Source organism: Anguilla rostrata, chromosome 5 (assembly GCF_018555375.3).
Source record: "Anguilla rostrata isolate EN2019 chromosome 5, ASM1855537v3, whole genome shotgun sequence".
Taxonomy (NCBI): Eukaryota; Metazoa; Chordata; class Actinopteri; order Anguilliformes; family Anguillidae; genus Anguilla; species Anguilla rostrata.
In genome coordinates this window covers 16,333,426-16,360,920 of record NC_057937.1, presented here as the reverse complement: position 1 = coordinate 16,360,920, position 27,495 = coordinate 16,333,426, and the positions used below count along the sequence as shown (strand labels likewise).

Genomic DNA, 27,495 nt, shown 5'->3' with positions numbered 1-27,495 from the left:
GGGCCTTTATCTGCTAACTGGTAAACGTCAAAAACCACTACTCCCATAATGCAAGAGCGCGGGCTCAGCCTACTGAGCATGCTCTCAGCGGGACAGGCGGATCGACTCAGCCGCGCTCACAGATCGCCATACTGGGAAACAGGGGTAGCTGTTCTGGGCGCTTGGTAAGTTGCCGCCTCTAACGATATCGAGTTCTATTTTAAAAAATACTATTGCTCAGAAATGTAGCTGTCAGCATTCTGACTTTTGGGTGTCACTGTTTCACAGTAAATTGGATAAATTGTTAATTTCTTGACAGGCAGGGCTTTGGCAGAAGTGCTTAGACACGCCTATGTTAGGAGCTAGCTAGCTCGCTAGCTAACCAGCTACATATAAAGAGGGACTTTACTTTGGGCCCCACTGTCTGCAAGGCTTGTAGCTAGTGCTGGCTGTGCACGGTCTGGGAGATCCAACAGAGGGATATTTTTAGTAAGCAACGAAAGCACGTGTTGCTCGTGAGTTTGCAAGTCAATCCCAGCTAGATAAACACCGCTGTCTATCACAAATCTAGTGGTGCTCGCTAACATTACCTGATTCATAAAGTGTTGCCTACTTGCATCGTTTATTTCTGTACGTTAACTAACGGGAGAACGTTAGCGATCAGACTATCTTAATATTAACCAGGGCTACTTGCTTAGGCAGCTAGTCGTTCACAGTAGTATGGGTAGCTAGCTACCCCTGATCGTTATTCTAGTTCATTCTATGTGAGCCAGGGCATAGATCCCATATATTTGCAATCTGCCGCTGACACGTCGATCACACCCAAGTAGTTTTGCTGACAGAAAGGTGCTGATCACTTACTGGCTGGTTAGCCTGTAGCAGCAACATTTTTACGGTTAGCAACCATCTCATTAACTTCCAAGCTAACGAGCTTCTTAGGTAACTTATTATGTAATTAACTAGTGAATTAACTGTTGAGAGTATGGGTTATGTTAATGCTGGCTAGCTACGACAGCGAATGTAATTTGCCAGCAAACATGGAAACTTCTCCAGCTCATTTGCTTGCTAACGAGTTAAGATAACTTAGTTCCTAGCGGACTAGCTTAACAGCCATAATCCTACTAATCAGCTACGAAGGTTCAACAGTAAATGATCTATCGGTAGCTATCTTCGTTTTCGCCTGTAGATGTGAATGAAGGAAGCTAGCTAGATAATTGCGTCGCTGGTTACATGCGAATTAAGGGGATTGTCTAATAAGTTTCCTTCAGATATTTACACAGAAGAAATTGCATGGCTGTAACATAAATTCGTGACTTTGCCACAACGTTTGCTACTTAATATTTGTGACGCCTAGCTAACTAACTTGGCTAACTTAACTACTCCAGATAGTTCAATAGCTAACGTTAGCCCACCCGAAAAACAACGTTCGCCGACAGGAACAAGTGCATCTTCCAGGTAACACTGTATGCGATCTTGACAAGCGCTGTCCGGTTGGTAGTTCGTTGGTAGTGCAGGTAGGAGGAGTGAAACTTAACTTATGCTTTAGGTCGGAGTCCCTGGGATTTGTATTCACCATTCCCTGAAGTTTCAGTTGCAGTTTCTCCGCCACAGCCGCTATACATATACTGTACCTAGTGGTATTCTGAGGTTCCGGATTGAGGTCCAGCTGGTTACTACAACTAGGTGTTGTTCCTCAGTCTGATAGAATGTTAGCAGGCCGGTTGGGTCAGAATGGAAACGTCAAAGGTTGACCGGTAGCAAATGCGAGAGGTAAATAGATTTTCCTATACATCTTAGATTTTTTTCTAAATTTCAGCAGCCCTCCATTGAACTAATCAGTGGCTCTCACAAGATAATACAAAACAAATCAAAACCTTTTTTTTTTTTTTTAAATAAGCGGGCTGTTCAAATGCACATTAGTTTTTATCACATGGAAGCATCAGTGTAATTGAGCTGTCCTAGTCACATAGTCAGTCACAACAGCAGCTGAGGAGCACATTGCAAACTCTTTATTAAAATATTATTTCTTTGATTTAAAAAAAAAAAAAAAAAATGGTTAAAACAAATCTGGAAAACCTGCAAAGCAATGGACTCGGTGGGCTGCAGTGGGCACCCATCTCTTTTAAATCATTCCACCGAGACCACATAAAGACCAGTGGATCTGCCAAGCACCTGCAAAGACCTGAAGACCTGTGTACAAGTACAATGATCTAGCAGGTATTAGCACAATTGCCAGTAAATCCTTTGTTATTTTGCTAGGTCAAGCCTGCTTGCTGCTTTTGGTTATGTTGTGAAGTTTGTGTGCAGACTTCCCATTGTAAGTGCCTGCAGAGATTCAACATGTTGAATCACCAACACGTTGACTGCCAATGTGTGCGGGGACTTTCCCAAATGTCCCAAGATGTCAGGTGGAAGTTGTGCTCTTTAGAATTAAAATATTGGGGATGTTGACTATTGGCGAAGGGGAGAAAGTGCAGAAAGCATTTTTTTTGGGGGGGAAGGGGGGAAGTACAGACATGCCATGTAAAAAATGACTGACACTGCAGGTTTCTGTTTTGTACCGAGCCCTCACTCTGTCCCTCTGGTATTCACAGGGATAATTCCCTTCTTTCTGATAGGTATGTGCAGCCAGTCTGTGCAGCCAGTTTCTACCGGCAACCAAACACGCTGCAATCAATGGATGCTGACCAGTCAGACTAACCCATTGGATGCAACCAAACTCACTGATACCAGTGGATGGTGACTTGCCTAACTGTGCTGATATAATCAGGAAAGTATGGGGACATCACAGTTCATGAACCCAGAGATGCAGTCTGCTTTTCATGCACTACTATCATGCTGATGCTTGTAAAAGTAAAAATTTTTTTTAAAAGTCAGTCTGCAAATAGTGTATAAAAATTGCATTTTATGTGCAGTAGGTACAGTCCCGTAAACAGTAGTCTGTTACCAATGACTCACAGACTATAAAAGTGTAAGCTAGCTGCTTCAGGGCACTTTCCCACCAGATTTGATTGAAATGAAAAAAAAAAAAAAAAAGACAAAAAAAGTCTTCTGTTGTCTGAGCTCTATGCAGTATTTCATTTATATTCTTAAACATCAGAGCAGTACCCTTAAGGTCCTTTCCCCGATGGTCACAGGTTCTCTCTTGAACCACAAATGCTTTTAGACGAATTTCAGATTAGACGATTGGTGGAATCACATGGTTGCATTCCTGTCTGGATTGTATAGCATCATTCAGGTTTTTGTCGAATTGGCTGCTCATTTTGCCCCATCAGGTAGGGTTTTGTCTTTGGCGCTTCAGGTTGCGTTTGAGCTGTTCTCAAGGATATAGGGATACTTTAAATGGGGGCATCTGCTGGTCTTTTAACATAAAAATCCAGTACATTTCAAAGATGGCAGTTTGATGAGGGTTACTTTCAGAGTGAGTGCCTCATTGCAAACATACAGCCTGACAGCCTGTTGGAATGAAAAAAAGTCAGCATTTATGTGTCTTGCTCCTGATTGGTCTTGTGTACATTCCATCTTCACAAATAGCTAAAATGTATTGCATTATTAAAAAGGACAGCAACAAATGACTCTCCCACCTTGGACTTGCAGGCCTGGTACTCCTTTGCCTGATATGACATTGCGCAAGGTAGATTAGATCATTGCACTTCGTATCACTTTGAGCTGAGTGCTCAAGGATTCTGGGATGTTTTTTATATACATTTGACAGTGTAAATGAGGCTTTCGGACATGGTGAGAGACTGTGGCTGTCTTTGCAGTGCACTTTTGAAGGGAAGTGCAGGGGTTGAGATGAACAGCCATATGTAGTCAGTGTGCCTTAGGGATAACCAAATTTAGAGGCCACTCCAGAGTTTCAGGACAGAGAATCTCCACGTTGCTTAGTTTTTACCTTGAATCAGTCATTTCATGCAATTCCAGATGGAAGCTCGGATGCTAAATTAAAGGGTTGAATGTTAAATGTATTCCTGGTGTATTCACTGGTAAGCCTGGCTAAATTACCAGCCACCAGCTGCTTTTACCCACGTTTGGCGGTTGGGTGGGCTTTCATTTAGAACTGAGTTGCTCTTTCCCCTTCGCAACCGCACTTCTGCAGTCTCGTCTTTGGGGCGTCCGCATCACCAGTCGCCCTCCTCTTGAGCCGTGTCCGTTTCGTAGCCCTGCGGAAAAAGGGGCGGAGAATCCCCTGCCATGGTCTCGCTCGCGCGCCGCCTTTCCTCCCCGGCGCGTCGACCCGACGCGGAACCCGCCGACGCGTCTCGACCCCTCGCGAAGTCGGCCTCTCCCTCCGGCGCGTCGCGGGAGCACGGCCAGCGAGCGTGGGAGGAGAGGAGGGCAGCAGGGACGAGCGCCGGCCTCTCCTGCCTTTGCCGGGGGAGACGGTATAAAGAGATGGGGAGGTGGAGAGACGGCTCGCTGAGGGCCGGGTTTAGTCTGGCTCTCCCCCTGGGAGAAGAGACCCGGCTGCCTGTTGCCGGCCTCTCGCCTCCTGGAAAGAGCGTGCAGAAAGGGAGCGGGCTTGCGCTCAGCAGCGAGTAGGCGGCTCGCTTCCTCCCCGTGTCTTTGTAATGGAGCAGAAAGGCACTTCGTTTCTCTTAAGAAGCCGGCTCTGGGAAATAGACGTGGGGTACGGAGCGGTTTCTAGGCCGCGTACGCTTGTTTATGTTTTGGCTAAGATATGACCACGCTTCCTGTCATCGCATCTGATGCGCTGACTCACGGTGTGTGTGATTTAGATCAGATCGTACCGGCTCAGTAACAGTTGGAGTCCTGCGAGACCACAGACTGTGCAAGCTGAAGTTCAGACCAGGCCCGAAACCATGTGACTCCACTTAATCATCGGTGTGATTTTACCAGTTAAGCATCCCTCTCCAGCTCTTCATACATGTTGCCGGCTTAGAATGAGGTGGAAAACTGGTGAATTGTACCGTCCGAAAGACCGGAGTTGAACAGGAACCACCGAAGACCTCTCTCATTGATACAGCTTCTCAAACCCATGTCCTGTGGGAGGGAGGGAAAGGAAGGGAGGTTTTGCACTGGAGTACGTTCTGCTCCCCAACAGCAGATCCCCCTGGATCTGTTCGCCAGCCGCTAATCCTACCCCAACACCAGGGTTGATACCGATCCAGGATCGGCATCCTCGCGGCTTAGTCTTTCCTCGTGAAGGTGGGTGGGGGTTGCTGACTCGCTAGCTGCTGAACACCAGCTGCTGTCGAGGAGCTGTGACCGTTTGTTGGGGACCCTGGTGCCAGGAATGGGGGTGGTGCAGCCGGGACAAACGGAACCCACCGACACAAATTCTTCTCGTCCTCCGCCTCTCGTGCCCCGGCCCCAGCCGCTTTGGCGGAGGAAGTAAACGTGTTTTATGCACAGTCATATTCTGTCCTCTCTCCCAACAGTGGCTGTTGCCGGCTGAATCAGAATGGGTGACCAGCCGATTTGGGAACAGATAGGGTCCAGCTTCGTACAGCATTACTACCAGTTGTTTGACACAGACAGGAGCCAACTCGGAGCAATATATGTAAGTCACAGCATTCAAACCTTTTCTCCAACAGTGTGCATGTCCTAATACTTTTCTCTCTTCCCATCTTTCTTTTTCCTTTTTTCTGCACTTTCCATCCCATATTTGTGTCTTCATCTTTCACTTTTTGATACAGTTGAAACATTAATATTTTATCTGAGAAATCATGTTGAAATATGTTTCACGATAACCCTGTCAGTCTGTTTTATGACAGTTAAACAGTGCTTGAAAAACAAAGTGCTTTCACAGATAACAGGATAAGGACGAGGACAACATTTTATTCCCCCAAAGTCAGGGGTACCCACACTTATTTGGCTTGTGATTTTCCAATGGCCAGCACAGCGTGATCTTCCAACCAGCATTAGCGATATCAATTACTTAGGCCGGACATTACAAGCACGTTACTTTCTAACTAAACTAGCATAGATGACAGTAGAGTATAACTTTTCACTATGTCGTATCTGCACTCAAAAAAATTAATCATTAGACAGTGGTTGCATGCAATATTAAGTCGGCTGTGACAAACTTAAGTTGAGGAGGTCACATATAGGGTACTTAAATGTGTGCAACCACAGTCAATTAAACCTAACAACGTAAGTAAATCCAATGATTTTCCTTTTAGTCTACTTAACAATATTGCATGCAACCATTGTCCAAAATCGAGTGGAATTGTACCTGTACAGGCAGTCAGGTACAATTCTACGGGAAGAATTCAAATTCTAACTGATGCATTTTTTGAAATGACATGCGATCTTCCATCATGGCCTCTGCGATTGACGTATTGGGCACCCCTGTCCAAACTAGTGGGCAGGGGTTCAGCATGCTGGAGGAGCAGGGAGGCGTGCTGGGGCCAGTATGGTGCATACCGGCTGCCAAGCCTTCCAGGGGCCTCCTCAAAGACTTCTGAGGGCCCTTGATCTGCAGCGGCCATGTATCCCAGCAACCGTCTGATTTAATGCTGCAGGGGGGAGAGGAACTTTTGAGTTGCTCAAGATGTTCTTATTTCAAAAGATAAAATGTAATCAAGATTGGCTTATTTCTGAATGGCCATTCCCCTAGTTATCATCAAGCATTTCTCTGTCAATTTAGTTCATTTTATCTGTTAGCTGTTAGCCATGAGTTTAGGGTCTGAATTGCGCTGTTGGTTCAGATGGTCAAGGATTAAAATTACTGTCCTTGTGTAGCACAGTCCCTGAAACCCACCACAATCCATAATTATGCAGTTCCTGATGTGGGTGCAGAAGGACAGGATAACCCTCGGCCTCCTTGCTCTTCTTTTCCAGATCGATGCGTCATGCCTTACATGGGAGGGACAGCAATTCCAGGGAAAAGCAGCGATTGTCGAGAAGCTCTCTGTAAGTTATGTGGATACCGCCTCACTTTCTCTCAGATTTGAAAGTTTTGCCATCTCTGATCTGTTGCATTTTATAACGCACCCCATATCTCTAGTGTCTTTTTAGACGGTGCTGTCTGGAGATGAAACTTTTTACTGGTATTACGCACAAGATTTCATTTTCTTATTTAAGTATACATAAATCAGATTCATTAAAATGATAAGTAAAAATATTGATTAAGAGGGGCCATGGGACGACAAGTCTCCTGGGTAACAGTGACCTTCAGATCCCTTGCCTGGGGCTGTACTTAATAAATATTTTCATACTTGCCTTAAATCCTGGAAATGGAGAAGGATGTGTTCGAAAATGCAGGAACAGTCTTTTACTTGTACTGTTTTCTTTATGGAAATCGAGTCGTTCAGGTCTTATCTGAGCCTCCGACTGACAATCTGACCAGAAGCTCCGTGCACCCTACAATGACCTGTGTTTACATTAACATTTGATACACTGCATATACATCCCAAAATGAACACTACCAACATTTGCATTCAAATCAAAGCACGTAGCAAAGAACCTGATACATTTTACTTTTTACCATTGTTTAAAAGGATTTTGAAAGGAGAATTTAGTCTGAAATTGGTCTTTATTAATCTTCTTAAAAGATTGAAAACGTATAAGGAATATAGACTGCATGGCTTTAACAGTGAGTCTCTTCCCTGTCAACTCAAAAGACGTCTGACACCCCGTCTGAACTTTGTGTGTTGTAGTTAAAATTAACACGGCACTGTGCGTTGCCTGTAGCTGTTGGCTCCTTTCCAAGGGTGCCAGCGTTCGGAGAGCACGTGCCATTCATTAGGGAAGTGGCCGCTGCGGCATGCTGGGAAAAGGAGGATCGTTTCGCTCGCAGTGTCCAGTAGCCCCGTGAGTTCTGGAAGCAATCCGGGGTCACAGGCGGCGCAGAAAAATCGCTCGATTGTTTCGCCCCACTCCTTTTTTTTTTCTTTTTTTTTGGCAGAGCCTTCCCTTCTCGAAAATCGCTCACAGCATAACTGCACAGGACCACCAGCCCACTCCCGACAGCTGCATACTAAGTATGGTAGTAGGACAACTAAAAGTAAGTCTTTCTTTCTCTTTCTCCTTCTCCTTCTCTTTCTCTCTCTCTCTCTCTCTCTCTCTCTCACTCCCTCCCTCCCTCCCCTCCCCTCCTTCCCCTCTCTCTCTTCTTTTGTCCTTCTTTCTTTTGATGAGGCTTTTAGATGATTCTTTGAGAGTTTGGCCTCTTTAGTGAAAGCTGGTCTTCTTAGGCAATGCAGGGGAATTGTCTGGGAGAGCTTGGGCCTGAAGTGAGGAGACTTGTCTGCATGTGAATTGATGTCGCTAAATCTGTCTATTGGAAGGTTTGACCCAGAAGAAAGACATGTTGTGCATTCGAATTGTGATTGTAAATTCCAGAAAACTATTTGGAAGGTTGTAATAATGATGAAGAACTCAGTTACATTACGTCTTGGAAAGTATATTTCTCATATCCCTTTGGTACGTAAGCTTAATATATTAGTTGATTACATTCATTTTTATTCTCATCCATCTACACACAATACCCAATAATGACAAAGCGAAAACTGGTTTTTAAAATTTTTTGTTAATTTATTAAAAATAAATAACTGAAATATCATGTTTACTTAAGTATTCAGACCCTTTGCTATGACACTCAAAATGGAGCTCAGGTCCATCCTGTTTCTATTGATCATACTTGAGATGTTTCTACAACTTGATTGCAGTCCACCTGTGGTAAATTGATTGGACATGATTTGGAAAGGCACACACCTGTCTATATAAGGTCCCACAGTTGACAGTGCATGTCAGAGCAAAAACTAAGCCATGAAGTCGAAGAAATTTTCCGTAGACCTCCGAGACAGGATTGTGTCGAGGTGCAGATCTGGGGAAGGGTACAACAAAAATTTCTGCAGCATTGAAGGTCCCGAAGAACACAGTGGCCTCCACCTTTCTTAAATGGAAGAAGTTTGGAACCACCAGGACTCTTCTTAGAGCTGACCGCCCGGCCAAACTGAGCAATCGGGGGAGAAGAGCCTTGGTCAGGGAGGTGACCAAGAACCCGATGGCCTCTCTGACAGGGCTCCAGAGTTCCTCTGTGGAGATGGGAGAACCTTCCTGAAGGACAACCATCGAACATCTCTGGAGAGACCTGAAAATAACTGTGCAGCAACGCTCCCCATCCAACCTGACAGCTTGAGAGGATCTGCAGAGAAGAATGGGAGAAATACCCCAATTACAGGTGTGCCAAGCTTGTAGCATCATACCCAAGAAGACTCAAGGCTGTAATCAGTGGCAAAGATGCCTCAACAAAGTACTGAGTAAAGGGTCTGAATACTTATGTAAATGTGATATTTCTGTTTATTATTTTTAATAAATTTGCTAAATTTTCTAAAAACCTGTTTTCGCTTTGTCATTATGGGGTAGTGTGTGTAGATTGATGAGAATAAAAATGAATTTAATCAATCAGGCACTGTGAATTGAATTTACCCAACAAAAAAAATGCCTGAAGAGGAGCAGGGATCAACTTGACGGGGAACCCTGCCTGTCCACTGTCAAGAAAATGAGAGGATCAGATCCGCGCCAAGCATTTCCAGCCCGGTTTTTCAGAGTTCTGTCTCTTGCCACACGCTCAGGCGGATGATAACCAGGTCCTGAGTTTCCATCAGACCTTCATGTTGAAAAACTACAGCAATGCGTGGGTGTGCACCAACGAGGTCTTCAGGCTAGCCCTGCACAACCACTGACACACGGCCAGTCAGTAAGGACCCCTCTCTTCGTGGGTAACGACGGTTTGAGCCAGGACCTTAGCTGGGGCTGGGTCATGTGACTTGGTGGCCTCAAGAGAATGACTGGGTTCCCTTGTGTTCAGTCAGTCCATACGTGTGTTGGTTTTTGTCCCTTTTTCTGTGTGACCGTTAACCTGCCCGTTGTTCCATCCTCTGAATTTCAAGTGCACCATACTCTCCAAAGAAAAGCCCTGCATACATACTTCCATTCTCTGGATGGCTGTGAAATTCCTCTTGCAGATCATGAGATGATTCAGCATAAATAGTAGGCACTGCACACTGTGACATTGTCACTGACTGTGATATTATCCGTTTTTTCCTTGGCATGCACCATGGCTGCAGCAATGTTACAGTGTGTTGTGACCTCACAGATTCTTCTTGACGTGCACTATGGGTTTGGCCTAGCCAAAGGCGGGGGGGCAGCTAACAAGGTTTATGTTGCTTCTAACCCCTTGAATGTGAACAGGGTGGCATGATTTGTGTCTCGTTTGGTGGCGGGAGAACATGCGCTGCTGTGCAACTGCCTGGCTGAGTGGTCTCTCTTTCTGCTTCTTTGCCTAAGCCATGCAGGAATGTAGAGCCCTTGTGCAGAGAGCTTAATGTGCATCCACTCACAAGTCCTGTCTTCCCTCTGCATTCCTGAGGTCCGTGCTGGATCACACGTGGGCTGCCGTACAGGAAATTAGGGTTGAGCCGATATCCGATAATAATTACCATACACCACAGTGTTTAAGAGCACCCACAATGTTATTTTCAGTACTGGTATCTGTCTTTAGAGTGTGTTTATTAATGTGGACCTTTAAATGCCGTCTTTCTGTGAAGTACTGCTGCTGGGGAAAATATAGCATTGTGATGCACGTAGCACCAGTGATGAGGGATTAAATTACTGGTCATATGTTGCGAGTGATCCTTCTGGCTTGCAGATTAGACGAGGGCAAAGGGACAAGATGGAGGCCAAGGTTTGTCGCCATGAAAGCCACAGTGCCGGTGTGGCAGTATGTTGGTTTTTTACCGGATTATGTAGAGAAACCCAAAGTGAGATGGTGTAATAGATTTAAATGAGGTAATTGGCTGATTTTAGTGACTGCAAAAGAATGCGACACTTCGAAGTATCATGCACAATTAAAGAGCTTATCATCCTGCTTGCTTTAAAAAACGTTTTAACTCTACTGTTATGCTAGCTTGCTTGCTGTGCTAATTTGGCATTAAGTAATTAGTCAGCCTTTTTAACCCACCCAGACCACCTCTTTAAAAAAATGCTCTGTGCTATAGTGGTTTAACCATTGTGAACCACATATGAACGTTGAACATATTGGGCAGACGAGCAATCATACAATACTGGAGGATGTTCGAATCTCTTCAAATTCCAGCTGAATGAAGAGTTATGTAGATGATGTGCTCATTCTGGTTGCTTTTCCCTGTTGAGTCTAGTAGGCTACCAAATTGTACTGCTACTTTTATGAAAACCAGTATTATGTGCTACATTCAGATATGCTTGCATGCTTCTGTGATGTGATATATTAAAATATTGCTTTCTTTACTTTCTTTGCAATTTATGGTTCAATGTTAGGCAGAAAACCCTATAACCAGTTAATTTATCCTGACAGAATGATGGATGCAACAAAATATTTTTATATTTACTCTACGTGCTAAATATAATTGCATGGGAAATTATGTAGGTAGTGATAAATGTCAGGATAATGAATCCATTGCTTTGGACTGCTTACTGATCGACTTGTCTGCTAACAGTTTGGGCATTAAGCCCAATCATTTTTAGTATGACACTTTTCCTTGCCACTGACCATGCCAAGACTCAAAGTACTTGTATAACACTTCACAAAATGTAATAGTCCTGATGAACCACAAATTGATTCTTTTTTTTATTATTATTAAAGTCTGTTTTTCCCCCTATTAAATTCAATGGAGCCATTGCCCCTTGGTCATTTGTTGCTTCCGTCAGGCTGACTTCTGACATATCAATTTCAGTCATTCTCTTAAGTTGCACTGGCCTGTGGGCACCCCCCTCTTTTTGTGGTGGCTCGGTGGCCATATAAGCAGGAGTGGGACATGCAGCCTGCACCTCGGCGAAGCCTTTCCCAAGCGACGTGCAGAGTCGAGCACAATCCTCGGCAGGCAAATGTCTCCATGGCGATTCCCGCCATAAAACTCATGCAGAAACCGAGCATAACAGTGACCACATTTAGTCTAAATACAAGATTGATCTTTTAACTGCAGCTGATGCAACCAGCATTTCCCACATTGTACAACACGGCCTCTCATACAGGACATCTGACCATAATAGCAAATCATTAAATAACAGTTGGCCGCACCATTGCAAGATTATGCCATCTTTTTTTATTTTTACAATGAAATATGGACTATGTAAATGCAGTACATTAGGTATTCAGTAGTACTACAGACATCTTTTGTCAGCATTTTTCAGTTGTAAATATTAAACTGTAGACCTTACACTGTGGTACTTTTCAATGACAGTGTAAAAATCTGGATACCGCCCAACCCTATCGGACCTAAGAGAGATTGGAACGCATCCTTTTCTTGTGTACTGGTTGTGTCTAGTAATGTGGTTGTCCATTTGGCTACCAGAAACCAATCTCTATGCCATGTTAAAAAGCCAAATAAGCCAGATCCGGATAATGCCACACACTGATTAATTCTAAACTTACTCCAGTGTTAAAGCCATGGCTCGCATTGCTTGGTCTTAAATGTTAAGGTGAGCGTCTTGTGTTAATGTCCCTGGTGGAAGGCTAAATGGAGCAATGAAAACTGGCTGGGATGACTTAATGCATTTTGAGCAGGGGATAGACAAGCCCAAGACTAACCTTCTGTCCCTTTGTTCCAGGCTGACGAGGACCCTGTCATGGGATTCCATCAGGTCTTCCTCCTAAAAAACATCAATGACGCCTGGGTGTGCACCAATGACATGTTCCGGCTGGCGCTACACAACTTCGGCTAAAGGCACTAACGGGAGGTGGGATACGGGGAGAAGGAGAAGGTCGCCCAAAGGCCCTTCTCTCACCCCGCCCCCCGTCCCACCCCCACTCCTCATCATCCCCCTCTTCCTCCATGCATACCTCTATTGAGAATCAACCTGCTCTACACCAGATTCTAAAAACGCCATTCGCCATAACCCAACCAATCAACAGAGAGAACTGACGCGCAGGCACGTGCATCTATTTGCGACTGGAAGTATACGTATGCGCATACGCCCTTTGCTGAACCGCTGCAGCCGCCAGCAGGTCGAAGCCGACCCTGCGCTGTCATACCCAATGCTGGGGATCCAGAATAGCTGCATTTGAAGACGCCAGGAGGGAAAAAAAACTTACCTTGCGTACCTTTGTGTCATTTTATGTTTTTCTTTGGTCCTGCATTTTTGTTCTCCTATCCTTATGGTTCGGTTTTTTTCTCCTAGTTCAGTGTGTTGGTACCAGCATGCCTTTGAGGATACAGCAGTTTTTTTTCTCCTCTTTCTCAAGTCTGATTTTCAGTGTATTGGCAGTTTTCTCTAGCAATCCAAAGAATCAAACATCATCAAACCCCCCAACCCCACAATCCCCTTACCCCTCTCCTCTTTGTCCCAGGATTACTACTAAGCCACGATACACAATAAAATCGACTTTTTCTTAATCGTGGAATCTTACTCTTCCTTCTGTTCTCTGGGTGTTGGTCTCTGACTTCTCTCCTTTCTCTGCTCCCCCCCCTCCTTTTTTTTATTCGGTTTTATAGCAAATTTCTATTCCCACTTGGTAGGGGAGAACGCAATAATTTTACTTTTGGTCTGGCTGTGTTGCACCTCTTTTATAAAGCCATAAAGAGAGGTTTGGTAACTGCTGTCCTAGAGCCAAAATGGGTCTCATTTCATGTGTCTCAGCTCAATTAGACTGCGTGATTTGACTCCTTTATCTATATAACCCAAACAAAGACGTTTTCCTGCCAAAAGAGCTTCATAACCTGATCAGTTAGTTTTTTTTTTCATAGTCAAAATGGACTAGAATGTCGAGTTTGGGGGTTGTATATCCAGAGGTCTTAAGATAGCCGTATCTTTTATGATGTCATGAAATACGAATGATAGAGATGTTACAGAGATGGGACCTACAGAGACTATGCTCATCTGCCACTGACTGCTGCTTTCAGAACTGATTGGCTTCCCACAAAAACCACCGTTCAATGACAGAAGGTGTACATGAATTACAGATAGAATGGAAGCCCAAAGAAGCTCTGAAGGCAGTTTGTTGTGATTTTATTCATTTTACGGCCCTGCCACCACCCTCAGTTCTATAACACGTTGCCCACTCCAGTAAATCAACCTCTTCATTTTTATGCAGCTTATTTAATTTATTTTAGAGGGCGGCTACTACTGAACCCCCAGCTCACTTCTCTCAACTGACAGAATCCCACTGGTACCAGCCCCGTTTCAGAGTCTGGTATATTTTTAAAGACTTAAGGGGCCTCTGTTTGGCACCACAATCATTATACTGCCAGGGGTTCACCGGTTTCCTCCAAGTTATTGGAGAGAGCTTTCCTCTTTCTTGCTGTATGGTTTTACTTGTGACAAATGGAGACGCACTCGTAATGCACTGTACTGGTTCTCAATGCTGTGTGCGCACTGCAGTTCATGGGGGAGTGGGCATGGAATATCCAACCTTCATTGTATCAAAACCACTCCAGTGGTTTTTGTTACTGCCTCTTTTTTTGTAGTGTTTCTGTTGCTCAGTACGCCATGGAAGGAAATAAAAGTGTTCAAAGAAAAAAAAAGCCTGATTCATGTGTGTCAATAATCACTGTTTGGAGATGCAGGGGGCTAGGAAAAGACAATAGGATCTTTATGAATTGTAGTGCTTTGTAATGGTCCTCTGTATATAATCCACCTGACACACCCAATATCATGCATGTATCAAAGGTACCAGAAGGAACCAGGCCCAATATTTATAAAATTGAAATGCAATGCCTTAAAAAAGTATTAAACCCCCAACCCCCTCTCTGAATTAAGTACACTAAAACGGTTTTCCCCATACACAAATTAAACGCATGAAAAATATCTTTCTCAACTTTTTTCTTTTGTTTTCAAAAATAAAATCCATTTCTCGTTTACAGATGTGTTTAATAGTAGAGGCCCTTGGCAGCAATTACAGCACCAAACCTTCTCAGGGATGTCTATGTGCTGCACACATTCATATTTTGAGCAGTGTTCATTTGTTCATGCAAATGTCCTCCAACTCTGCCAACGCAGACAGAGGGCATTGGTGGACAGCAATTTTCAGGTAATTCCACAGATTAAATGAGGTTCAAGTCTCTGCTTTGGTAAGGTCATTTCAGAATACTGATATTCTTGTTTAAACTCTTCCTTTGAAGTTCTTGCAATGTGCTTTGGGCCATTGTCCTGTTAGAATATGACTTCACCATTAAATGCAGATCTCTTGTGACTGTAGTACTTGTCACCACCATGCTTGAAGGTGTGGACAGTGTTACCTAAATAATGGGTTTTTTGGTTTGCACCAAAGAGCTCAAATTTAATCTTGTGAGACCACAAAATCATCTTCCAGTATGTATCGTGGCCTGTTGCATGGATTCTGGCACACTCCAGGTGACAAAAAGTTGGCCTTTTTCTGAAGTAGTGTCCATATAGCCACTAGAGACCAAACTATGTGAAGTGCTGAAAAGATTGTTGATATCTGGATAGTTTCCCCCGAGTTTAGTCATTGGGCTCTGCAACTTGGCCCATGCTGTAGCTGGCCTCTTGGACAACTGCTCTTCTCATCCCTTTGCTTAGTTTGGTAGGACAGTCTGATCTTAGCAGTTTCTGGGTTCCATTTTCTTAACATTTGTTTTTAACGATTTTCTTGCAATGAACATAATAGTGTTTTTAATAAGGTTCAAAGCCTTGCCAATGCTTTTATAATGTTCACTGGGTTTTTTTTACCTCGTAGTTTGCAACCATAACATAATAGAGTTTTTAAATTATGTGCTTTCAACAATGGTCTTATATTTTGAAGTGTGTAGTTTTTTAATAATACTTTATGAATATTTGAAGTTATGACAGTGTAGCGCCTATTTTACAGGGATAGTATTCTTCTAAGGGGATTTTTCCTGGTTAGCTAACAACGCAGTAGTCTAATAAGCTGCAGTCTGATGGTTTCCTAGGAACGGATAGCCTGGTATCAGGTTTCCTCTGAAGGACGGAATGAGTTAATGTGAGCAATGAACGGAAGTGTAGGCAGACGGGCTAATGTTAGGGACGAGCGATTCAAATGTCTTGCAATCGTACTGATTCGTAAAGGAACGGAGTTACACAAATTGTCTCACAGTTTTAATTAGGATGTTTTCTTGACCATCCCAGCGTTACCATTATTTAATCAAGTTAAGTTTGTGACATTTCACTTGTTACAAGACTGGGGAAGTTCTAAAAACAAATTATGAAATGTATGCCTGCTGTTTGCTTGATTGACAGTTGATCAAAACTTTCCCCATCCAAAACTACTCAGTACAGTGCTCTGTCCTATACATAGACTATATAAAAAATAGGTCCTATATGGCTTGGGATGTCAGTTTTAGATCAGGCAAATTAATAATATAAATGAATTTTTCATTCGAATCAATTCAGGAATCGACCAGGAATCAACGCAACAGAGTCTGAATTCGATTCTTTTGGGATCGAATCTCCATTTCTGAAGCACAGACTGTGGTCGGAAGCGAAGTAGTCGGTCTGCTGCTGACAGGAGAGCTTGCAATACGCCACCGATAATTTTGAACAACGCTGAAAAATGTTAAACCCAACACCGACCAGCAAACCTTCGAACCCAGAAAACCCTCGAGTATTCTTTGACGTTGACATTGGCGGAGAACGAGGTTCGGAAACTCCTTTATATTGGAGCTAGCTAGCTAGCTATCTCGGCAACTTAGAGAGCTGTGTAGCTAGCGATTTGCATGCACGAGCTTTGAAAACACCTGCACATTTTCTCCTTGAAATACTGACAGTGGGCATCGCATGCTAGTAAGCTAGTCGTGTTTAATTGAACCGATAATGTCCTTGAGATTATTTACTGGTATTTTCGTCACAGCTAGTTAGCTAGCCTTCTGACTACCGTTATGCGGTTCGTATACCGGTATAAAGCCAGACAACACAGAAGTAGCTAGCTAACGGCGTCTATGCTACAACGTGGTGGACGTGCTGTTCTAGTAATTTATTCGTACACCCAACGGTAAAATCACAAGCTGACTTCTTCATATTATACTAGGGATTGCTGTCACATAATCATGTTATTTAACGATTGACCATGATTGCCATTACATTAGTCATCTAATGCATACTGCAAATAAATTATTGGTTAACTCGCTGGCTTTTTTAAAGCTAACGTTAGCTAGCATTACGGTAAAGAAAAACTCGATCCGTCATTACGAACTAGCATATGGCTACTAATTTACAGTAGCTAACGCTATCACAAGTGATAATTTAAACGGTTATTTAACCAATATGCTCTGTTTCTATTTCAGGTCGTGTAGTGTATAAGGTGGAGCATGTGACCAGTTTGTTGGATTATACCATTCTCCTGCCTCTATGTGCAGTAACCTTGGTTTCATTCATAACACACTGCGTTTCTGTTCTGTCTAGTTGGGCGCATCGTGTTTGAACTCTTCGCAGATGTTGTACCCAAGACCGCAGAAAATTTCAGGGCCTTGTGCACCGGCGAAAAAGGGGAGGGTGCCACAACAGGAAAGCCGCTACACTTCAAAGGATGTCCATTCCACAGGAGTAAGTGGGAGGCAGCACACTGAAACTAACATTCTATTGTACATTTGAGCTTAAATGTCTATTTCTTAGTTATGTTTATATTCTGACTTATTCGAGTATTTTTATTTTATTTTAATACAATCAACTAACCAAGTTTGGTAATTGCATTTTTTTGTTACAGTTATAAAGAAGTTTATGATCCAGGGAGGGGATTTCTCCTGTCAAAATGGCACTGGAGGAGAGAGCATTTATGGGGAGAAGTTTGAAGATGAAAACTTTAACTACAAAGTAAGTTGCTTCCACAAAGAATGAGTAATAATGCACCTTTTTGTTCCAAAGTGCAGAAATCACTCCCATAGGTTGCTTTCTTAATTGGACACTTTGATTATGTCTAGATCAGGTTAAAAAATCCAACAGTTACGCCATGAGAATAATATGGTGTCCTCTTCATATCAGCATGGCTGGATCAGTATGTCTCACAGGTAGAAACTTAGGGTGAATAGAAAGAAAGTTATATCTATTATGCGTGAATTTCTATTTCAGCACGACAAGGAAGGCTTGCTCAGCATGGCCAATGCAGGACCCAACACAAATGGTTCGCAATTTTTCATCACCACCGTCCCCACGGAACACCTGGATGGGAAACATGTAGTCTTTGGCCAGGTGCTGAAAGGCATGGGGGTTGTCAAAATCCTAGAGGCCGCAGAGACAAAGGAGGACACGCCAGTGAAGGTGCCACAGAACATTTTTCTCCACTCTTAATTGAGAATATTTGGCACAGGATACAGTGTATGATGTATGGTGATATTAATACTAACATTTATGGTATTACTACCGCCTGGCTTGTATTTTGTTTTACAATGGTAAAATGTAAGAGGACTGTGAAAACTAAAAAAAGGAGCATTTTGTTGACTTTTTGAAAGCTGTGCGTCATTGCTGAATGTGGAGAACACAAGGCTGGGGATGACTGGGGGGTCGCCCCGAATGACGGTTCCGGGGACACTCATCCCGACTTTCCGGAGGATTCCGACGTCAATTTTAAAGATGTAGGTGCTTGTTTTCTTGTAATCATTAGCCTCAGTCCACTTTGGGTTGTGCTCAGCAAATATCGCATCATGTGAGTGAACTTTTTCCTTTCTGTCCAATAGGTTGACAACATTTTATCAGTCGCTGAAGATGTCAAGAATATTGGTAACAACTTCTTCAAATCCCAAAACTGGACAGCGGCTAATAAGAAGTACTCCAAAGCTCTGAGGTGTCGACTGGCGATTGCAATGTTTCCATTTAAGATTTCTTGCATTTATAGTTCACCATCTTGTTTCCTGTAGATGATGACTGAGTTGTACCGCATGTTATTTATAATTCCTTCCTGTATGCTATTCTTCACAAGTTGCGGCTCAGCAATTCCTTTAGATAAGATTATCGGTCACCCAATGTACTGTATTTTCAAGTAAGCCTGATGCACTCGCAAAATTCAAAATGGTTTAACACTGACACTTCCAGTTTTGCATAGCTCTGTTGTCCCTACCATTTAATCTGTTGCCAGGTTATTGCATGGGCAAAACATAATCCATTCGTTTCTTACTTGTCCTAAAGCCAACAGTCCCAACAGGTGTTGCTGAACCAACCTGTCGATATGTTTAGCTACTTTGTTCAGATGCAAACAGACAGGGGAAAGTCATAGCCTTCACTGCCCCCTACAGTTAGTTGCTAGCCTAGGTGTTCAGTTTTTGTGTTTCAAGTCTGGACTATGCTGGCTGCAGGTACTTGGAAGTTTGCGGGGACGCTCTGGACGACGAGGAAGCACAGAAAAGGCTGGAGCCCACTGCCCTGAGCTGCATTTTGAACATCGCTGCTTGTAAGCTGAAAATGCAGCTCTGGCAAGAAGCCATCGACAGCTGCAATGAGGTAAACTCATCTGTGAAATACTAGAAGACCAAATGTGGCAGATCAGATGGCACACATTTAGAGGGGAGAGGAGGAGAGACCCCCCCCCCCCCCAGTGACCAGTTTAGTTTTAAAGTGCTCCTAATACTGTACTTAGGAGGGGAAACAATATAAAAATTATAATAGCTTGGTGTACACCCTTGGTATTTTTTTTTGTGGAATCACTGTAGGTGCTTGTCTTTTACAATTTTATGATGCGCTGAGTGCTCGTTTAACGCTCTGTAATTTTGTCTGTTTCTTTGCTTTGGAAAAGGCACTTGCATTGAACCCTGCAAACACTAAAACGCTGTACAGACGGGCTCAAGGATGGCAGGGAATGAAGGAGTACAACAGTGCTCTGGTAAAGAAAGCCCTTTGGAATAATAAACTGTTTGCCATTGATTCTCTACACAATCTTTCCCAAGTAACCCGTTTTTCCTTATAATTACAGCTTGACCTTCAAAAAGCTCAACAGATAGCACCCGAGGACAAAGGTAAGAGTTGTAATGTTGACTTTACAATGGTTATGATGCTAGGCTAACCACTATAACATCAGGAGGTTTTTAGGTTGAATCCCAGATGGGCCAATGCTCTTGTGCCCCTGAGCAAGGAACTTGAGTAAATATCCTGTTTCATGTATGTTTAAAAATGCAAGTTGCTTTGGATAAGTGTCTGAGGCAAAATAGAAAAACACTACATAATTAATTTATGCTAAAATTAGTAAAAGCGGTTTAAAAAAAAAAAACAATTAAGGTCATGTTGATGGTTCCTACAAAGTACGAATTTGCTAAATTTGTGCTCTGTGTACCTGATAAAATCCAGCTGTATATGGGCTGCATTTGCATGTTTTCCTTAAGAAACACGGTCCAGAATAGGTCCTACAGTACATTTTGCCATTGAATGCACTGATACATGGCCTGTCATAATTGCTACTTTGCTTGCTAATATTTCCTTCCACTGCAAAACTTTGTTTACAGCAATTGGGAATGAGATGCTGAGAGTCAAACAGAAGGTAAAAGAGGAAAAGGAGAAGGAGAAGAGAGCGTATGCAAAAATGTTTGCTTGAAGGATTCTGCTGCAGATCTCGACGATGGTCGTTTCGTCTGCAGATGTGTGAATGGTCTATTCATTCAGAAAATCCAGCAGGAAAAGGCCGTCCCATTCATAGGTCAACCATGCTGTAGTTTGACTGCCTAAACATTAATGGTGTACTTTGACTTGATGATCAGCCAAACCAGTAGCACTGTGTTCCGAGTGGGTGTGATAAGATTATTTTTTGCTCTTATTTTACGCAGTATGTTCATGTTTGATATGGGGGCAAAACACACCCCATTTAGATGAATTTTTGAAGAACGCAAACAGCGTGAAAGTGAATTATCTTGAAATCGTCTCACGCATGCATGGTAGAACTAAAGAGAAAAATCTCATTTCAGCATTTCATTTGCTTTTACCTCCCTTTGTAACGGGTTAGAAGTTCATGTACTGTATCAGTTTCTGGTTTGGTTGGTGTTGTAGCCTGCATATGCATTTGTTTTTTTAAGCTTGGAATGGCTGCAAACAAAGTTTGTACACTTGAAATGTCATGTGATTCCCAGGATTTCTCTGACCAAATAAATTGTGAACCCTGGTTTAATGTGTTTTTGTAATCAGTTCCTTTGTAAAATACTTTTTCTTTTTCATAGTTTTACTTTTTTTTGTAAACAGATAGCCACTTAATGCAGAATAGAGCCCAACTGGGTAAAAAAAACATAAAATAACATTTGTTGATGGTCCAATAATGGTACCTTCACTCTTTAATAAAATAATGAACTTGTTAAATTAATATACAAGATCTCAGATTCACTCCCAATGAATTTACACAAAACGTACATAATTGATGTGCAGTATGGGTGAAACTATGCAAAAGTGGACATATTGACTTGCCAGTTATGGCTTTGTCTTGGCCCAGCCTTGCACACACAGGCAGTCCTTGTACTTACAGTGGATAGTAATGGTGTCGGAAGGGACATTTCATTTCTCACTAAAGCAATATTTTTGCATTCCTGACGAGACCTAAATGCCTTGCGCTTTTATAGAAATGACCACGGCATATGATCAACTGCTAAATCAGCCAAATACTGATTCATTTTTAATGGATCTTGCTAGCCAACAAGCCAGCACCAAACTCACATTCATGTGAAAATGTGAGTTCTGCTCAAGTCTTGCTCTGACAGTATCAGCAGCATAGGTTTCTGCTAATAGGGGATCCCCAAACTAGATATCCAACCTTGCATTCGACTCATGAAGTACAGTGGTGATAAGACAAAAGTTTGAAGTGAAAATGGAGTCAGTTGGGGAACGGATTGCACATGCATTGACGGAACAATCTTCATCTCTTAAGATTGACATGACTGTGCAGGCAGTACACAGTAGCAGAGTGCCTTTAAGGATGAATTGCATATACTGTGCTGTTATGTTCTAAGATTTGTTTTAAACTACTTGTCTGCGTTGTTTTCATTCAACTTAAATGGAAGTAATGAAACTCCCTCTGCCCAGTACTATAAAATAACTTAAGTGGCTAGGCATGTGGTAAGTTACGTTTTCTATAACTGGGTGCATTGCTGTTCTCTGCAAACAAAGCACAAATGTTTATGATTGGCTTAACAGCATGACATGTTCAGCTACACCAATCGGAAGAGTGCAGGTTGTATTTGAATAGAAAATCAGCATTTGCAATTACCTGCCATGTACAACACGTTCACAGTATTCACAGCTTAATGTCGCTTCTTTTTTTAAAAAAAGGGGGAAAAAATCACATGCCATTGTTGGCAGGTTCCCCACTTCCTTCTGGAACAACCCAGTTTCTCATGTTCTGGCTGAGATCCTTGATATCACGTCTTGCAGTGAACACAGTTCAGTGTGTTCATTTGTAGTCTCGTACCATATCCAGTCTACATAGGAACATACACATACACACCTGCAAAAAAGGTGTGCATGAATGGAAAATTAAGTTTTGAATCTTGAAATATAAATACATATTTTTGCAGCCATGTTTGTTGTACAATCTCATCACTACAACATCTATCAAGAATTTGGAAAGGTAGAAGTCATTGTTACATGAATGAGTAGGGAGAAGCCTGCCACTTGAAACTTCAACGCAGGAGATTTTGTTGTGTTTTCAGTACCTGCTGGACAAAAACGCTGTTCTGGTCCGTCGTAAACAGCCAGGTTTCGCACAACGGGAATGTTGTCATCCACGAGTGCGAAGTGTGGAGGCTGGTTGTGTTCATGGCTCGTCCCACTGAGCGCTACAGAGAGGAGATCGAAGCTCAGCTTCCTGTCTGGTTTGGGGTAGTCACTAGGGGTGCACTCCTTTACTGGCTTCAGCTGATTACAGTCTGGACCTTAAATCACGAGGAAACACTGGTCTGAACAAGGCTGGTCTCAATTTGCAGCAAAGATCTCCAAAAGGTAATGTCCATGTAGCTGCTAAATATTTTAAAGTGTTCTCTCGAAAAGTATGCCCCCTTATATTCCATCCAGTAGAGAACTTAACTGCAGTAATAAAAATCTATAAAATCTATAATGTTCTCAAGAAATGATGAGTTCCTTCCCATTTACTTCTCTGACATTTTTGTTTCAGTGTCCCTGGCTCTTTCCCCCTGAAAATCCAGTAAAATATTCCAGTTTATGTCATTCCTCCATAAAGTCCAAAATAATTGTAGAAGGATGGTCAAATGTCCCTACAGTATACAACTCTTTCCAAACCCAGGACTTTTTACAAGCCATCTTCATAGTCACATGGCACATGAATTCCAAACAGAAAAATTATAGTCACTGAAATGAAGGGAAAGTCAATTCAACAAGTGGTCTGGCACTCATCACAGGAATAAAAAGTCTAGTCATGTCACGGATGGGAAAATACAACTGTCAATTTACAAGCGTAATCTTTTACACAATGCATTTATGGGCCCTCTTGTGATGTATACTGCTAAAGCACTTATTGTCTGTGCAGTGGTGTTCACTGTGGACTGGAATAAAACTGAGAGTACCAGGGCAGACTGTAATGGGCAGCTCCACAACAGCAAAGACCAACTGGCTAGAGCGTCATGCAGCTAGGAAGGGTGTCTGGTGACAGGAGCCTCCCATCGTTAACCTGCCAGATCCGCATGCCTCTGCCGGCCGCCCAGGAAGTGCATTCCTCCAAAAGAATGACCACACAGGTCAGCTGCTCGCTGTGGAGTTAGAGTAAGCAGCAGTGGGAAACAAGTTGCTTCAGAGGACGTGTGCTAGCCTGCTCTTCCAAATTGATGGGAGGACAGTGCAGCGTTGAGACAGGCTTAAGACCGTGATTTGGAATTCCAAAATATGACGTGGGTCGTTTCCAAAATTTTTAACCTGTACCTTGTTTGACCCAACCAATTTGCAGCTGTCCTGCTGAAAACCTGCAGAAATTGCTTCCCGGGGTCATTAAAACACAGAAGAGCTGCTAAGCTTTACCGGCCATCTTGGATTGCATGTTTTCATCTGTGATTTTTCCGGAAGATACCCTCTGCAGCGAGCATTCTGCTCTTCATGGCCTTGTGGGTGCCTTCGATGGTGGGCACGTTCAGGAACCAGGGACTGCACCCTATTTGCAGTCCTCCTGGAAATGTGAGCTTTGGCAGGGACTGGGAAAGGAATGATAAAGACAAATGTGGAGAGTCAACCACCAAAACAGAGCTCATGGAGTAAGGACCAATTCTGGCTCTGGGGGAACACATTTAAAGGAGAGGTGGGTCCACCTGGAATCCACCCTCATTCAGAGACCTGGCTCCATCAGAAATGTGGTATTCTCCCTCCAAAGTTGGAGCTACAGAAGGGTGATGTTTCTGCCTTTGGAACTCTCTGAAGGGGCTGAGGTAAGGGTTCTGATAATGCAAAACAACCTGCCAAACATAAAAAGCCAACCATTATGAGCTGCCAGGTTGTTGAGTACACAAAACATGCTGCATTGCACTAAAAAAACTCTGGGCCAATCAAAAGCATACACTGCAAGTGAAATAATGTCCCAAGAAAATGACCTTTCCCTTTAAGCTCCATAGTTCATGGCCGGGGGTTCTCACACTTGGTCCTTTGTTGCAATTTTGGCATGAAGGAAAACCAGCATATATGAAAGCGCCCAGGACTGAGTTTGAGAACACCTGGTTTCTAAGCCTAAAAAAAAGAAAGAAATTTGGCACACTGGAGGGAAATGCAAATCTCAAATTTTTTCCCATACTACAAAGCCTAAGGCCACCAACGGCTCCCCTTCATTCAGATACAAGAAGACGCCTCCATATGTGTTCCTGTCCAGAGGCCAGCAACCGTGTGCTTCACCCTGCCTGGTTTAAATCTTCAAACCCTACATGCCAGCCAGACCCCTCCGTTCCGCTACCTCAGGACGCCTGGCACCTCCCCCTCTTCGCACCTGCGCTTCCCGATCCCGATCACGTCTCCTGTCTGTTCTGGCCCCACGATGGTGGAATGACCTCCCTGTGGAGGTCAGAACAGCTGAGACCCTGACCCACTTCAAGCGACAACTGAAGACTCACAGTGCTTTTGAATAATAAATGTGGCAGGTGAAGTTTGTGGGATGTTTTTCACATGTTGATGGGGGTCGGGTAATTGAACAAAACTTCAATCAATGGACCTCAGTCAATGGATTAGTAAACTAGATAGCTAATGAATTTTTTTTTTGTTGTTGCAATCTTCCAGACCTGCTGCTGCCAGACATGGCAGGGGGAGAGGGAGAATTTGTGGGAGTGGGAGAGGGAGAGAGAGGGGTGGGTGATAGGCAGGGGGAAAGTGAGCAAATTTTAGCATATTTATTCCACAAGCATATAGTATGCATATAATACGACCCATATTATCCTTTGGTTACCAATGTCCTTTTGTAGTCTCCAAATGGCCTTTTGGAGACATGTCATAGCTTAGAAAAAAAGCAATGCAGAATAGCCTACTCATTTTTGGTGGTATTTTCATCAAATTTGAACCAGGATTTGTCCAGCATTGTGGGACGGCTCCATTGTTTCGAAGCCCACCAGGCACAGCCACAAGCATCTGTATCCACTCAAATGAATGAATAAATAAATAAATAAATACTCCTTTAGGTTAGAAGCAAACTTGCACTTCCTTCTTTGTTTCATAAATATTTATAAATAACATTTAATTCGGACTCTTGGAAAACCAGCTCCCAAAGTTTTCCTTTCAGAAGAGACCGGGATTACGCCTGTAGTAAAAAGGTTCAAGAATAGTAACCATTTTATTTTGGGTATGTCATTTTCAGGCTTTTGTTAAAAGAGGGGCGCTACAGAAGCGGTTAATCGACCAGTGGGCAAATACTTTGAACATTTTGCTTGGCAGTTATATCAATACAACGGTGACAGTCCAACTTGTATAAAAACTTGATCAACTTCATAAGAGCACTAGCTAGCACGCATATGTGATGTGACGTTCGTGTGTTTAAGACATAGACTGTATAAAAATAAGAGTCGTAGTGACCTGAGAAAGGGGGGAAGGTACAATCAAGGACACCCCGCAAACTGAGTAAGCTCTGTCACACATTTGGAGTCTGCACAAGGTGCGTAACGTTTGCTCGCCAGCGGGAATCTCCGTTCATCATTTGGTCTCTTTTTACAGTTAAGAGACCAAATGGCTAACCTTGCCACTTTACGTCGCCAATCTGTGGTAACGTTACTTTGCCAGCTTGAAAGCGACCATCCTCCGTGATCCAGAATTTTACTTTAAAATACCCAATGCTTCCAAGTTATTTACTTTCCTTGCAGAGAAAACCAGCTGGCTGGAAACATGGTATCTTGAAGCCACTGTCTAGCAGCAGTATACAAGGTGGATTTATCTTAAGTGCAACAGCTCAAAGTAACTAACTTTGCTTTCCAGCTAACGACCTAGTTTTCACCCAATCCTACTCTCTGGGTGGGTAGCCAACTAGAATAACAACCGACTCGAGATCTACTTAACTACATCGTCATTAACCCAGCAATTTTATGAAAAGGCTCAAACTGATCCAAGGTCAGCCTGACAATAAAAGCACCACATGAATTTTTCGTGATTACGGTCTTTAAATAAAAAAACGCAAATCCGTTGTGTTGGTTGGAGCTGAATTAGCTGCGTAGAATTAATCCCCGTATGTTGACGTTTGTGGGCGGGATGTTACAGAGCGGGATTGCAATAATTTCGCGGGAAGTTGAAAAAAGAAAGTACATTTGAACGGATTTGTTTTTGTTTTTTTGTATTTTGCTTCGGGTAGCTAGATTCTGTTTTGTCGACAGGACAATGTCTGAAGACTCATCCATTGCATCGGGTAGCGCCTTCAATCTGTCAGATCGTGAGATGCTGGAAGAAATTGAAGTGCAGATAGATGACGTGAGTAATTCAGCAATACAGCCTGTACGAGCAGCTGTGGCGATACACACATCTAATTCAGTTAGTGTTAGCTACCAAGCAAATTCATTTGTGTAAGAGTGTAATCCTTCTAAAATGGTTAGTGCTCTTGTTTAGTCAAGCTTTCGTGCTGGAGCATGCGGTTTGTGTAGCTAGTTTGTAACAATTAAAGTACTATTGAATATAACGCGCTAACGTTACTGCGCATGGTAGCCTATACTCCCTTACATGACGAGTTAAATGCAGTAACTTAAAATAACATTTTTACACATCAATGACTGGTGTAAAGAATCAAATTAAAAACCGCAGAATGAAACATGAAAAGACAAAGAAGTGAAGGGAATGCCGGAAACGGGTGACACAAAGTAGTAAAAGTGGGTGGCTTTTTATACCCCCAGTAAAAACAAGTTTAGCAGGTTTAAGGTGCTAGCCTGAGAATTGCCTGAAAATGTATTTCCCGAATTTTTCTTATTCTTAAAAACTCTCTAATTGCCGCGATGATCCATATGACCAGAACATAATTTCTTAACACTACATTTCCTGAATGTACTGTATCCTGATGTAATGCTGTCGTATTTGTGGTTTAATGTTTGTTTCAGGCAAGCATGTCATTGACGCACATGCTCCGTGCGTCGTCGATAATATCCACGCAGGTGAAAGACTTGGCTGCGAAATGTTCTGCTAACGCCCAGTTTCTGAAGGCATGGAGAGACCTGCTGAAGGACGGACATTGTGATGTCACCA

The 27,495-nt window shown here is 42.9% G+C and overlaps 2 protein-coding genes and 1 pseudogene across 6 annotated transcripts; 2 read left to right on the top strand and 1 right to left on the bottom strand.

Moving 5' to 3' along the window:
* Window positions 1-7: 7 nt before the first annotated feature.
* Window positions 8-13,322, top strand: nutf2 (nuclear transport factor 2). Of its 5 annotated transcripts, XM_064335375.1 has the most exons (7): window positions 88-164; window positions 2,598-2,749; window positions 5,382-5,503; window positions 6,787-6,858; window positions 7,639-7,758; window positions 7,853-7,951; window positions 12,538-13,322. In XM_064335375.1, the coding sequence occupies exons 3-7, from the start codon at window positions 5,405-5,407 to the stop codon at window positions 12,649-12,651; spliced, it is 504 nt and encodes a 167-aa protein (XP_064191445.1). In that variant the 5' UTR covers window positions 88-164; window positions 2,598-2,749; window positions 5,382-5,404; the 3' UTR covers window positions 12,652-13,322. The 5 variants fall into 5 exon arrangements, with proteins under 5 accessions (XP_064191444.1, XP_064191448.1, XP_064191445.1 ...); XM_064335374.1 differs by lacking the exon at window positions 2,598-2,749 and having other exon boundaries at window positions 8-164; XM_064335377.1 differs by lacking the exons at window positions 88-164; window positions 2,598-2,749 and adding an exon at window positions 404-494.
* Window positions 13,323-15,979: 2,657 nt separating this feature from the next.
* ppid (peptidylprolyl isomerase D) lies at window positions 15,980-20,977 on the top strand. The gene is made up of 10 exons (XM_064335373.1): window positions 15,980-16,541; window positions 17,305-17,445; window positions 17,606-17,712; window positions 17,968-18,156; window positions 18,348-18,470; window positions 18,573-18,679; window positions 19,188-19,332; window positions 19,625-19,711; window positions 19,802-19,844; window positions 20,328-20,977. The coding sequence occupies exons 1-10, from the start codon at window positions 16,457-16,459 to the stop codon at window positions 20,414-20,416; spliced, it is 1,116 nt and encodes a 371-aa protein (XP_064191443.1). The 5' UTR covers window positions 15,980-16,456; the 3' UTR covers window positions 20,417-20,977.
* Window positions 20,978-21,125: 148 nt separating this feature from the next.
* On the bottom strand, window positions 21,126-26,070 carry LOC135256048 (electron transfer flavoprotein-ubiquinone oxidoreductase, mitochondrial-like; annotated as a pseudogene).
* Between the last annotated feature and the right edge of the window lie 1,425 nt (window positions 26,071-27,495).

Excerpts from the sequence above, each read along its gene's own strand:
- ppid (XM_064335373.1), top strand. The coding sequence starts at position 16,457 with ATGTTAAACCCAACACCGACCAGCAAACCTTCGAACCCAGAAAACCCT. Across the intron at positions 16,542-17,304 it reads TGACATTGGCGGAGAACGAG|TTGGGCGCATCGTGTTTGAA; the intron begins GTTCGGAAACTC and ends TGTTCTGTCTAG. Across the intron at positions 19,712-19,801 it reads AGGAGTACAACAGTGCTCTG|CTTGACCTTCAAAAAGCTCA; the intron begins GTAAAGAAAGCC and ends TTATAATTACAG.
- nutf2 (XM_064335374.1), top strand. The coding sequence starts at position 5,405 with ATGGGTGACCAGCCGATTTGGGAACAGATAGGGTCCAGCTTCGTACAG. Across the intron at positions 6,859-7,638 it reads CGATTGTCGAGAAGCTCTCT|CTGTTGGCTCCTTTCCAAGG; the intron begins GTAAGTTATGTG and ends CGTTGCCTGTAG. Across the intron at positions 7,952-12,537 it reads TGGTAGTAGGACAACTAAAA|GCTGACGAGGACCCTGTCAT; the intron begins GTAAGTCTTTCT and ends CCTTTGTTCCAG.